The 14,638-nt window shown below is 35.0% G+C and overlaps 2 protein-coding genes across 2 annotated transcripts; both read right to left on the reverse strand.

Moving 5' to 3' along the window:
* Positions 1–2,502: 2,502 nt before the first annotated feature.
* Positions 2,503–3,556, reverse strand: LOC136261260 (uncharacterized). The gene is made up of 3 exons (XM_066055229.1): positions 3,183–3,556; positions 2,787–3,104; positions 2,503–2,724 (listed from the first exon to the last, which is right to left on the reverse strand). Exons 1-3 carry the CDS (start codon positions 3,489–3,491, stop codon positions 2,662–2,664), a joined length of 690 nt encoding a protein of 229 aa, XP_065911301.1. The 5' UTR covers positions 3,492–3,556; the 3' UTR covers positions 2,503–2,661.
* Positions 3,557–11,661: 8,105 nt separating this feature from the next.
* Positions 11,662–12,729, reverse strand: LOC136261861 (uncharacterized). The gene is made up of 3 exons (XM_066055940.1): positions 12,355–12,729; positions 11,949–12,266; positions 11,662–11,887 (listed from the first exon to the last, which is right to left on the reverse strand). The coding sequence occupies exons 1-3, from the start codon at positions 12,661–12,663 to the stop codon at positions 11,840–11,842; spliced, it is 675 nt and encodes a 224-aa protein (XP_065912012.1). The 5' UTR covers positions 12,664–12,729; the 3' UTR covers positions 11,662–11,839.
* Positions 12,730–14,638: the final 1,909 nt, after the last annotated feature.

A 14,638-nucleotide genomic window follows, 5' to 3' on the forward strand; every position in this document is an offset into this window, starting at 1 on the left:
GTACATGTTATACCTTACTAGATTAATTCTACAACAATGCATGTAGTATAATTAGGTCATGCACTCTTTTATGGCTGTTTATCTGCTGAAGAATCCTAGCACCGCATGCCATTGCCTTACTTATGCAGTAAAACTTGTCTATTTCAGTCACCTTAGGTCCGAAATTTTCTGACCTTATAGCGGGTGGCTGCATTACCACTTTGTGGATCAATGGCCAAGTAGTTTTAGACAGGTGTGATGATTATCACCAAGGCCTAGCTGATTATTGCTGATTATTACATCATTTGTTTTCCACTGAAGAACCTAGCAATGCATCTCTCAGTGCAATTTGTTTGTCAAAGTATCTTACCCAGTAAAACACCTGTACACAGGTGAATGTATTACCAGATATACAGTGGAACATCCCTTAATGGCCACCTGAATTGGCTGGTCACCTTTACATAATGGCCACATAATTCTCATTAGACTTCAGCTATATGCATTTACTACAGACCTACTCTATAATGGATACTTTGGGCCAAGTATATATTCAAGACACACGGTAGTGTATCGTGCGGCCAAGAAATCCGGCGTGAGTATATTTACAGGGAGAAATAAAATGCGGTTTTCATGCATACATAGCTCTGTGCTCCCTCCTCAAATAGGAATCATTTTTATACTGCAAACGCCCTCCACCTTCAGGACCCCACATACCAAATTTGAGTAAGATTACATTTGGCTTAATTTCTTCATTTTTCTGTCTTCTTTTAGGGGGCTCGGGGGGGGGGGCTTAGATTCTTCTTTTTGCACACTTTACAAAAACCATTATAAATGCAAATGTGTAGCTAGCTCAACTGTCTTGAGCTTTGGTATACTTTCAGAACGTATCACGTACAAAGTTTGGTGTAAATCTGATTAATATTCATAGAGCTCTGGACGATTATTTGCAGTTAAATAGGCCAACTTGTTGTCACGCCTACAGGGTAAGCAACTTATGGGAAAAACTTTAAAAATCAATATGCATGTAGGTTAACCATCATAGCTCAAACCTTTTGTGATTTAAAAGAAATTGCATTGACAGCCTCAGAGCTACAAGGCAAAAACCAAACAACTGTAAATCACGGGGTTGAAATACTCTAATAGAACAGTTACCGCGGGATTAAAAAGGTGCATAAAAAATGTCGAAAAAAGTTACTGACCAGCATTCGAACCAGGGACCTCCATACTGAACACCCAAATCCTTAACCACTGAGCCACTGCTATCACGGCTGATCACCTGTGAAAAAAGGTGCGGCCTTAAAAAGCCCGGGTAAAAAAAGTTGTGAAATCAAAGGTGGCAGCCAACAAATGGCTGCAATGATGTTAATGCTAATAAAATTTAATACACCATTGCAGCCATGTGTTGGTCGCCACCTTTGATTTCACAACTTTTTTCACACAGGCTTTTTAAGGCCGCACCTTTTTTCACAGCTTGGCTGTATTTGTGCGGATAACTTTTTCTGCAATATAAGGCTTTTTTCAGAGGAGATGGAACAAAACTTATTACGGTTTTGTTCTATTTGCTCCTATATGCTGTAGAGTTTGTTGAGAGGTTCCAGTGTGTACTTTTATCATATTCTCAAATCAACACTGACTGTACATATTACAGAATTAATACATTTTAAACTGCCTACTTGTGCACATCATTTATTGGTTGGGTTGCTTTTTTTGGTTGTAAATAGATTGCATAACTCAGTTACAGCCCAAGATGTCACACAAAACAGGTAGACTAATGCAGTGTCGGAAAGGTTTCATTAATATTGTACCATTTAGAGAAACATGAAGCTATGAACGCATGTGTGAAAATTGTGTTTTCTTCTTTGCATACTGATGTGGTGTAGTTATAAGCCTCATTGGCCAGATAATAGTGTGTATAGAGGACTTGCACACGTGAAGCAACGGTTGCTAGGCGGACATGTTTCGGGACAACTTTGTATGGTGCATATTGGGTCAGAATGAAGGTAACGAGATTTATTCACTAAGCGCTGGGTATAGTGGCACTGGGAAGCGGGACTGGTTTCAAAATAGAGGATCTTATCATTGGCTTCGTGAAATAGGTGGCTAACTAAATTTCGATACATTACTCACCAATTCTAACTTCTTTGCCTTTTTTAATGAGCTGAGTGGTATTTACAACACAACTCAACACTGATTCGCTTCATTACAGCCTGTACCAAATCCTGAGAAAGCGCTTTTTAGCCACAACACTGTCCCGAAACATGGCCGACAGCTACGGTTGCTTAGCAATTACGATGATTTATGTCACGCTGCAAGTCCTCTATTAATTGTCAATGATTTCTTTAAGTGTCAGATTGTTGTAAAACACAATTTTTAAGGCTTAGCTGGTAGATGAAAGTTTATTCTACTAGGGTGCAATAAAGATGCAAAAGCCAAAATTTATTGTTTTATCAAATGTGGATGTGGTTATGGTCATTATGTAATATCCTTACTCATAACTAGTAGCAAATTGACTGAATAGGAAGCTTCTCTTTAGTTTAATTGTGAATATTATGTTTTAAATAGAAAAAATTAAAGTTAAAAATGATTTTGCAATACAATAATAATTCATGTATAAGTCACATAATTTTGTATGGTTGTTGCTGCACTGTAAAATTAAAAAAAGCTTGCTCCAGAAACATGACTCTAGTTAATCACAGATGTATCATAGTTTGGCTTGATGGCTTTCACCTTTGGCTCCTTACATACCTGTAGGAGTAGGAATACATAGATGAATTGTATATTCTCTTACAACTGTAATATTTGCTTACCAGTTCAAGAGCTTTTGTGTTCATTGTCACAATTATTGTAATTGCTTTTCCCCTTCTTTTTGCATAGCGATACGTAAAGGATAGAGATTCATCATTTAGTTTCTCTATCTCTACTCTACTGATGATGTTGTACAGATCAGTGGTAGATGCTCTGGGCTTGAGAACAATAGAGTAGTCTTCACCAGTGTATGGTTCAGTAAGAATAAGTTTGGAGCAGTCAACAGTATCTTCTTCTGTGACATCACCAAAACCTTCAGTAAACTCTGGTATCATTGGGTAGTCTGGTATAATTGACTCTACTCTGCTATCCATACACACCTACGTGCATTAATGATACAACATTAACACACCATCCATCATAAGTAATAGTAAGTACATTGAACTTGCAAAGCTTACCAAAACTAGTGCTTGTTTTGAAAGTGTTCCTTGCAATCCTACATTTTCAAGGAGCTCCAACTGGCTTTTTACTGAAGTGTCGTGGAGATTGAAAGCATTCATTTCCAGAGACCACTGGTACAGATCTACTATTCCCATCACATATTCAGCATCCTGGTAGCTTTTGGGGTCTTTCAATATCACCAGGTATCTGTCTTGATTGTCCTTTCCTTGATTGACATCTTTGATCTTATCACAGGTGAGTAGTGGGGCTCCTGATACAATCCCCAAGATGACTGTGAAAGTGATTGCAGTGATCAAGCATTTCATCTCTTCTTGGGTGAAATCAATTTCTTGTTTCTTGTTTCTTTTTCAGCTGTTCTTGCTCTTCAGCTTTGAGTTGCTTGCATGATGTTTTGCCCAATGTGTGCTGCTTTTATAGTAGGGTATTGCAGCCATAAAGTTCTACTATTTTATCTTGTGTGGGTTTGAAGCCATTTCTGGACCATTCTTTGCATTCTTGAGTTTCCTGTGCTCTTGACGTATAATGACAAGAATCATGGTCATAACCTTATCAATAAAACATGCTCATGTCTGGCATAATCCTTATTTATGCCTCAGTGAGCCACATTAAACATAGCAGCAGTAAATATTCACCATGCAGAAGACATGGTGCCTTGAACTCTGTGTATATAGTGTACCACAGAATAGCACGTTAGCAAGTTACTGAAGAAGTGAAAAAGATTTCTGATACTTTGTGGCGGTTTGCAGTCTAAATATAGCAGTCTATCTGATTTTGTGTTGCACTCAAATCTTTTCCTTCAATATTCTACACTCATTTCAATCTGGCATGGTGGTAATATATTTAAGTGCTCTACAGTACAGTATAACAGATCAAAGAGATAAAATGGTAACTAAAAAGGATATATAGACATTTAATTTATCTTCCATCATTCAAACTTTACAAAACAGGATCACAGCTATTCCGCTGGTAACTTTGAATTTTCTCATGCTTTAATCTAAGCTTATAACTGTTGGAGCATTTCAATAGTATATAGTATCTTAAAGTAAGATTATTTTTGAGAAAATGAGCACATGTCAGTGACATCATTTGCATAAGAATATGAATGAACGGTGGCCACAGAGGGAAACTGACAGCTGCCTGACTACTTCAACACTGCCTGGCTTATAAATGTCAATCTTTAGCTCTATATCATACTGTAATTATTGTTGAATTGGCAATTAAAAGCATCCTAGAAAATGACTAATTGTATATGTACTAAAAATTTGTATCTCTGCTTTCTGTTTCAGTATTCATATGGAATCTAAACTGGTTTCTTATTTGTGCAGCTTTTTTATTATACAACAACAGCTAGCTGGTAATTTAAATGTTCTATTATTGATTACTTTGAATGCATGTTACCAAGCCAACATTGATTATGTATCAACAATGCTGTTTTATAATATTAATTCATACTAATTGATAAGAATAAATTAACTAAGTGTTTTTCTATGAGTGTTGCATCTATAAGATCATTCTTAATATGTGACTGGATTTGCGAAAGGGTACCTTAATTTTCCACACATTTTACATACCAGCAAATAAAATGATGTAACCCTTGAGTCCTTGTACTGATTAACTTGCTCTTGGTTTCAAAATGTAGCCAGATACTGTAGCTACACTCATGAAAGATTTCAGGCAATTATGAGCCATGACAATAATGTTATGACACTTCAAAGTTCAAGAAATGGGTCAAATTTTGTGTGTGAAAAAGGTACCTTTTTGTCACATATTAAATTTTTGTTGAAATTTTTGAGTTCAGTTTTTCTAAATCTCAAGAATTTATTTACCCACTCAGGGGTCTTGTATTAGCACTTGTAAAACCTTTTCACTTACATATGCTACACTTATGTACTTTAGACCACAAATTTCTGGCAGGTGTTCATGTCACAGTCATTTGACCATCATTGCATGGTATGTGTACTTCACACATCCATATTAGGAAATGAATTCCTTTGTTGTGAAGTCACCATTTGTTAATTGTATTTTGGACTTTTGCTCTTAAGGTACTTTGACCAGTATGTACAGTGAGTGAATGGCCTTATGTCTTCATTCAATTACAAGTTTAGTATATATGTTGTGGATGTGCCAATATTGCTGTATTTTAGAGTAGCCATACACTTTTAATGATATCACTACATAATTATTAAGTATATAATTAGAGTTGTGGACTACAGTATGTAAGCACTGAGCTGAGCCCTGAGGAAACAGCTATATAAAACAGAATTTTTTCAAGAGAAATAGTATTTCAGCCAATTAGATGATTGGTTGTGACAGTAAAGACACTAGCTCCATTACAAGCATGGGAAAAGGCCATAACAGATTATGTACTTTATGGCTTCCCTATAGAAATGTATAGTGAAAATTTTGATTGGTCATAAATTTTATGGCCTTTTAAATTAAAATATTAAAAGACATCTAAATTACTCCAGACATCTAAATTAAAATTTTTTGAAATATGTTCTATAGCAGGTCTACCAATAACCCAAATTTCAAGAAGTTGTGTAGTTCTATCCATGAGTTGACGACTCAGCTCAACTTGTACGTACATACCTACATGTAGGTAAAAGAGTTTGCACAAGTGAACTTGCATATATATTAAGAAGCTTAAGGGAATACACCTGTACAGTATATCAGACTGTATTAAATTTGATATTGACTATTAATGTTTACTTGTGATATTCACTGGCTGCATGCCAGAGTTCTTCATTGCATAATATATTTGTACTTTTGTGTAATTGAATCAATTTTCACCAGTTTTATGCAGGTGTACTTCAAAAATGTGCTTGGAAAATCTGCTGTAAGTGTGACAAGTCAAGCTATTTTCTTTCTCTATATATATATAGCTATATACAAAATTTGGTATTAAAGCTTCACAGGACATTACTATAGGAGAACAGAAAATGCTTCTCCATGTTATCTTGTGTCCATGACACCAACACTCACGAGTGAATAATATGGATATATATGGTAGCAAGAGTTACCCTCCCTACTACTATTATTAACTCTTGATGGTAGTCATCATTTCTTACCATACAAGGACTTAGCTACACTTACATGTAGTACAATCTAACATGATATGGATTCCTTACAAAATTTTGCACATTCGTACTGTTGCAATGCTAAAAATGGCTATACGTACAGTTTATTGTACCTTGCCAGTTTTGATATTACCTAGGTGATATCAATAACCTGTTGACTAGTTTGATGGAGCTACGTAAATGTTTTAACATGTACATCAAGTGTATTGCAATAGCATCTAATCCACCACACTAGTACAAACAACTATCTTAAGGTTTCCTATAATTGTAACATGATATTTTTGAGACTAGAGTAGTCTTCTTTAGAACTGTATATAGCTACATGTGTTTAGGAGTATACAGTATACGTACTTGCATATATTATGTGCCATATAACAACTAATTTTTTTAATAAGCTTGCTGGGTTTGTAGCTAAACATTTTTTTCTAAAACATCATTGTATAAGATGCAAATAGAATTCAGGGCATTTGACATTATACAATTAGCTTTTTAAGTAGGAATATTACAGCACTAGTCACAGTGCATCAGTGCCATGATTCTTTTATTACATATGTGGAGTGTCGTCCTATTTGAAACACAAGTATTCTATACATTAAGATGAGTTCATCCTTTTGTTGTGTCTGATATGATATATTGTACATGTCACCATCTGGTGATCAGTGTATGGGTTTACTACTGTGTGGGCAATGGTATGCTTAATCATTGAATTCATGTGGTTTAGAAATGAAAATAATGTGTTAGTGATTAAATCTTTAATGCATGTAGGACTTTGACCTAAGACAGTTGAAAGTTTTGGTTTGGCAATAATATAATAACTGATACACTAGTACAGTGTGTTTGTACAAACACAGAGCAATTGTTGTTTCAACATTTACACTGGATGTATGATAATACAAGTTGTAGCTAACAACTAGTGTATGTACATTACACAGTCGCTTTATTGATTAATTCAACAAAGTAAAACTATTCTTGTATCAGTGATACATACGTCTCTTGTCCACTCAGTCAATCTTTCTGGTACTGAAATCCATCAATGCAATTGTTTTGATTGAATTCAAAGTGGCGGATCTAGAAATTTGCAGAGGGGATTTCAGGTTCCACTCAACTGTAAGTCAAAGACCAAAAAAAAGTCACTAGGTCTACTTGTTGTTGAACATCTTCAAAGGTAAAAGTATGAAGTTTCACCAGTAGGAAAAGTTCTAATATAATACACTATGTATAACTCATGGTGATTTTATCACCCACACAACAAGTCATAAATAAATTAGGGGAGCGCACTATTCTCAGAGGGGTTTCAGCTGAAACCATTGCAACCCCCTGTATCCATCACTGAGTCGTAACTGTAAGATTAATTTTAGTTAATGCACAGATAGGGGTGGGCAAACCTATGTCTGTGTCTTAATGTCTTTTTTGAAACTTTATATAGGTGCATACATTAGTACATTAGTACCAATCCTGATGTTCATAATTCTTGACTAGGGTGAAAAATACATAGAAAAAATAATAATAATAATCATACTAGTAGTACGTAGATTTTTCAATTTAATCTAGAATGGTGGACTCCCACCATACTATCAGGAATGAAGATTGTTTTTAAGCCACTAGATATTACACTTGCTGGCACATATATACAGCTTTGCTGGCACAATAAGTAGCAGACCTCTTCTGTGGGTACAAAAGACATGTACTGGCAAGCACAAAATACTATATAGCAGTTTAGTAATCCTAGCAGTGTGAAGAGCCCAGTAGCTACTAGCCGGCTGCTTGAGGAGATAGGTCCTTGGTGGAATTGGTTGCCTTTATTAGTGGGCAGGTGAAAGTTTGCCTGAAGACAGATAGCACTTAGGGGATATTGTGTGACTCCTGTGTTTACACAACTCCCGCCGAGCACAACACAACTTAACAAAATTCTTGTAAGGCATGTGAAAAAAGAGCCGAGATTGTGAGCTAGATAGCTCTGCATTCTTAAACACATTGACTTCTACCATTTCTGTCATAATTTAATGTTATTACTTCTCTATTTGGTAGACTTGATAGCAATAGTACTCACTCTTTGTCATCATTGTCATGGATACCAGACTGTGTGCACAAGCCTCTACTAGTCTTCACCCTGTAAAACAAAATTATTATGATATAAAGTTTTATTTTAAATAGCTAGTTGCCTACCTATTTACACATACCATCCCAATATTGTAGAGTGACTTTACCTCATCACAGAGTTATTTGAAAGAACCACAATAGATCCCAACATGTCCACATAATTATTAGTGGTTCAATACATTAATACAATTAAACTGCCAGCTTGTGCACACATATCAATGCTATGTTGCTTGTTTCTCATGACTCAGTTACCACAAAGTGATAATGTACGTCACAACAGATTTGTTAAGAGTTTTACATTTAACAATACTCAAATAACCCATCACAGTCATTACTAAATACTTCCAGGAAAATGTCATGATATGACTTCCTGTCCAATATAATAATAATATAAAAATTGCAGTTCCATGAAACATGAACACAATTATAATGTTTAAGGATGCAGTCATCTGGTTTGATATTTGTTTGGGTGAAAAGATAATCAAAACTTCCTTACTTTGAATGTATTATACACAGATAGTCTAATAGAATAGTTTCTCTGCAAGTTCACTGAAGTTTGTTCTAAACTTGAAAATGCGCACTTAACCCACATCATAGTTAGGTATATACCAACACACCAAGTGATTAGCAATGTATAAACATATGTACGTAGTATGAAAAATGTAACAACTCTTGTAACAACTTGCAAATCAAATTCATTAACTTGCTCACTTGTTTATTAATTCTCCATAATACAGTGTACATGACAATTCAGCAATAATATACAATTGATGTGATTTACATGCTTTTATGCGGTCATTGCACTAGTAAATTAAAACTAAAGAATTAATGTGCAAAAGTCTCATTTCCTAGCATAATGGAATTGAATTGGAATTAGTTATGATGCATGGGCTTGGTTATACCTAACCAATACTGCCAAGGTGCCAGGATGGTAGCTACTATGAAGCGGGCTTTTGCATGATATTTTTGGACAGTAAAACCCAAGCCTCCATGATCCCTATTATACAGTAAATACCTTGTTTTACTACTTTTTGATCCCTAATCAAACTTATTATTTTCCCTAAACTTTATTAATGATTGTGTCTGGTATAGTTTCAATATGTGTACAAGGTAGAGATGTACCGATCTACTGCAATCTAGTATCGGATTAGTGTTGATCTAGACGATTTAAGCAAAATCAGGATTTTCTCTAGAAGCTACCGATTTAATACCGATCTTTCTAATTGTCATGTCTTCAAACATACTAAACTTATTCACTAAAGTATACTATCATTTCTTTGCTGAATGCCTACTAAGAACTACAAGAAACCATACAAATACACACAATTTTACTGTTGTTTTTTTTACTAAAACGTAGTCCCTTAAACTTACCAGAGGTCCTTGGGAGAAACATTGAATGTGCTACACCATTTCAAATAGTCTAGAACTATCAAAATCTCAGCTACAACAGCCTACAAGTTCCAAGTAATTCTCGGTGAAAGCATGCATTAAAGTATTTGTGGGTGTTGGCTGTCTGGGTGGTGTCCTATTATTCAACTAACAATTGACCAATAAGTTTAGTTTGAGATTATAAAAACTGCCTGTAACAGATCAGTCATCGCATACATACTTCTGAGATAAAAGATAGTAGATCAGTACAATATCGGTAGATCAGTAAAAACTTCCTAGATCGTATCAAGTTCAGAAAAGTTAAATTAGTACATCTCTAGTACAAGACTTAGTATGTTCTTTGTTCACACATGTTTTCTTTATTATGTAGAAGCGCCATGTGAAGCCAAACAATATTGCTGCTCTGTGTGAGTTGCTCAAATGCTGAAATTAAACCGAGTCTCATGTTCTGTTATTATATATTAGTGATGCTATCAAATTTTAGTTCACGGTTAGTGTGCTTGGCAACAACATGCCAGGTAGCTGATGACATTGAGATATTTATAGTATGTTTGATTGGGGAAGCTAGAGAGGAATGTGAGATACACAAAGAAGAAAGCTATATAAGACATTGAATACTGTTCTTGCACTGGGTTCAATTGTTCTCATATTATACTCAATGATCAACTTCAGTCACCTGTTGTACATGGTATGATTCCAAACCGCTAAAAATGCCATGAAAAATTTCTTCAAACAGTGACATATGTATTACTGTTAACTACAGTTCTGCAGTGTATACATACTGTACATATTTTATATACAATAGCTGCTACATACATAATAATATTATTGTTCAATTTTTATGTAGGACAGTAGTAATATACTTCCTTTGTAATAGTAAGCACACATAAATTACAACTGCCATGCAGTTAGATTTAAATTGTGCATGTTATACCTTACTAGATTAATTCTACAACAATGCATGTAGTATAATCAGGTCACCTGTCTAAACTACTTGGCCATTGATCCACAAAGTGGTAATGCAGCTACCTGCTATAAGGTCAGAAAATTTTGTCCTTAAGATGACTGTAATGGACACGTTTTACAGCATAAGTGAGGCAATGGCATGTGATGGCATGCTAGGATCTTCAGCAGATAAACAGCCATGAAAGAATGATGTGATGATTATCACCAATTAAGGCCTAGCTGATTATATTACTAATAAGACTTCAACTGTATGTATTTATTACAGACCTACTCTATAATGGATACTTCGGGCCAAGAATATATAACTTTTTCTACAATATAAAATTTTTTCAGAAGAGATAGAACAAAATTTATAGAGGTTTTGTTCAGCTTCTATTCACTCCTATATGCTGTAAAGTTTGTTAAGAGAGGTTCCAGTGAGTACACTTTTATCTATATTCTCAAATCAACACTGACTCTACATATTGCAGAATTAATACATTTTAAACTGCCTACTTGTGCACATCATTTATTGGTTGGGTTGCTTTATTTTTGGTTGTACGATTGCATAACTCAGTTACAACCCAAGATGTCACACAAGACAGGTAGACTAATGCAGTGTCAGAAAGATTTCATTAATATTGTACCATTTAGAGAAACATGAACCTATTATAAATGTATGTGTGAAAATTGTGCTTTCTTCTTTGCATACTGATGTGGTGTAGTTATAAGCCTCATTGGCCAGATAATAGTGTGTATTAATTGTCTATGATTTCTTTAAGTGTCAGATTGTTGTAAAACAAGGCTTAGCTGGTAGATGAAAATTTATTCTACTAGAGTGCAATAAAGATGCAAAGCCAAAATTTATTGTTTTATCTTATAATCACATGTGGATGTGGTTATGGTCATTATGTAACATCCTTACTCCTAACTAGTAGCAAATTGACTCAATAGGAAGCTTCTCTGTAGTTTAATTGTAAATATTATGTTTTACATAGAACAATGTTAAACAATTTTAAAAATGATTGTGCAATACAATAATAATTCATGTATAAGTCACATAATTTTGTGTGGTTGTTACTGCACTGCAAAATTTAAAAAGGCTTGCTCCAGGAACATGACTCTAGTTAATCACAGATGTATCATTTATAGTTTGGCTTGATGGCTTTCACTTTTGGTTCCTTACATACCTGTAGGTGTAGGATTACATAGATGAATTGTATATCTCTTACAAGTGCCACATTTGCTTACCAGTTCAAGGGCTTTTGTGTTCATTGCCACAATTATTGTAATTGCTTTTCCCCTTCTTTTTGCATAGTGATATGTAAAGGATAGAGATTCATCATTCAGTTTCTCTATTTCTACTCTACTGATGATGTTGTACAGATCAGTGGTAGATGCTCTGGACTTGAGAACAATTAAGTAGTCTTCACCAGTGTATGGTTCAGTAAGAATGAGTTTGGAGCAGTCAACAGTATCTTCCTCTGTGACATCATCAGAACCTTCAGTAAGCTCTGGTATCATTGGGTAGCCTGTTATGATTGACTCTACTCTGCTGTCCATACACACCTATGTACGTTAATGATACAACATTAACATACCATCAATCATAAGTCCATATTAACAATAGTGAGTACATTGGACTTTCAAAGCTTACCAAAACTAGTGCTTGTTTTGAAAGTGTTCCTTGCAATCCTACATTGTCAAGGAGCTCCAACTGGCTTTTTACTGAATTGTCATGGACATTGAAAACATTCATTTCCAGAGACCACTGGTACAGATCTACTATTCCCATCACATATTCAGCATCCTGGTAGCTTTTGGGGTCTTTCAATATCACCAGGTATCTGTCTTGATTGTCCTTTCCTTGACTGACATCTTTGATCTTATCACAGGTGAGTAGTGGGACTCCTGACACAATCCCCAAGATGACTGTGAAAGTGATTGCAGTGATCAAGTGATTCATCTTTTTGAGAGCAATCAATTTCTTGTTTCTTGTTCAGCTGTTTTCTTGCTTTCAGCGTTGAGACTGGCTGAGTTGTTTGCATGATGTTTTACCCAATGTGCACTGCTTTTATAGTAGGATATTGCAGCCATAAAGTTCTGATAGTTTATCTTGTGTGGGTTTGAAACCATTTTTGGACCATTCTTTGTATTCTTGAGTTTCCTGTGCTCTTTGACGTATAGTGACAAGAATCATGGTCATACCCTTAACAATAAAACATGCTAGCTCATGTCTGGAATACGTTTGACAAGCCACAGTGGCTTGTCAAACACAACAGCAGTAAATATTCACCATGCAGAAGACACAATGCCTAAATTCTGTGTATATAGTGTACCACAAAATAGCATGGTAACAAGGTACTGAAGAAGTGAAAAAGACTTCTGATACTTTGTGGTGGTTTGCAGTCTGAATAACACAGTCTATCTGATTTTCAGTTAAGTGTTGCACTCAAATCTCTTAAGTATAACAGATCAGAGAGATGAAATGGTAACTAAAAAGGATATAGACATTATTTTCCATTATTCAAACTTTACAAAACAGGGTCACAGCTATTCTTTGAATTTTCTCAATTTTTAATCTAAGCTTGTAACTGTTGGAGTATTTTAATTAATAGTATCTTAAAGTGAGATCACATGTCAGTGACATCATTTGCATAAGAATATGAACAAACGGTGGCCACAGAGGGCGATTGACAGATGCCTGGCTACTTCAACACTGCCCCACAATTGATGGCTTTTAAACGTCAATCTTTAGCTCTATATTATAGTTAATGCTGAGCACTGTTGAATTGGCAATTAAAAGCATCCTAGAAAATGACTAATTGTATATGTACTAAAAATTTGTATCTCTGCTTTCTATTTCAGTATTCATATGGAATCTAAACTGGCTTCTTATTTGTGCAGCTTTTTTATTGTACAACAACAGCTAGCTGGTAATTTAAATGTTGTACGACTTCTATTATTGATTACTTTGAATACATGTTACCAAGCCAAATTATATACCACTGGAGGATGACAATGCTGTTTTATAGTTTTAATTCATACTAAAAAATTAATGAAGTGTTTTGGTTATGAGTGCTGTATCTATAAGATAATTCTTAAAATTTGTTGAAATTTTTGAGTTCATGTTTTCCAAATCTCAAGAATTTATCTACCCACATAGGGGTCTTGTATTAGCACTTGTAAAACCTTTTCACTTACATATGCTACACTTATGTACTTTAGACCACAAATTTCTGGCAGGTGTTCATGTCACAGTTATTTGCCCGTCATTGCATGGTATGTGTACTTCACACATCCATATTAGGAAATGAATTCCTTTGTTGTGAAGTCACCAATTGTTAATTATATTTCGGACTTTCACTCTTAAGGTACTTTGACCAGTATGTACAGTGAGTGAATGGCCTCATGTCTTTGTTCAATTACAATTAAGTTTAGTATATGCAGTGGATGTGCCAATATTGCTGTATTTAGAGTAACCATACACTTTTAATAATATCACTACACAATTATTAAGTATATAATTAGAGTTGTGGACTACAATATACACTGTAAACACTAAGCTGAGCCCTTTGGAAACAGCAGAATTTTTTCTTGAGAGAAATAGTGTTTCAACCAATTAGATAATTGGTTGTGATAGTAAAGGTGTCAAGAGCAGACACTAGCTCCATTACACTTGAAGCATGGGAAAAGGCCACAACACATTATGTACTTTATGGGTTCCCTATAGAATGTATGGTGTAAATTTTGATTGGTTGTAGATGGTGTATCAGACATCTAAACGAAAATTTTTGAAATATATTCTTAGCAGGTCTACCAATAACCCAAATTTCAAGAAGTTGTGTAATTCTATCCATGAGTTGACAGCTCAGCTCAACTTGTACATACATACCCACATGTAGCTAGGTGAGAGTTTTTGCACAAGTGAACTTGCATAT

Source organism: Dysidea avara, chromosome 7, assembly GCF_963678975.1.
Source record: "Dysidea avara chromosome 7, odDysAvar1.4, whole genome shotgun sequence".
Taxonomy (NCBI): domain Eukaryota; kingdom Metazoa; phylum Porifera; class Demospongiae; order Dictyoceratida; family Dysideidae; genus Dysidea; species Dysidea avara.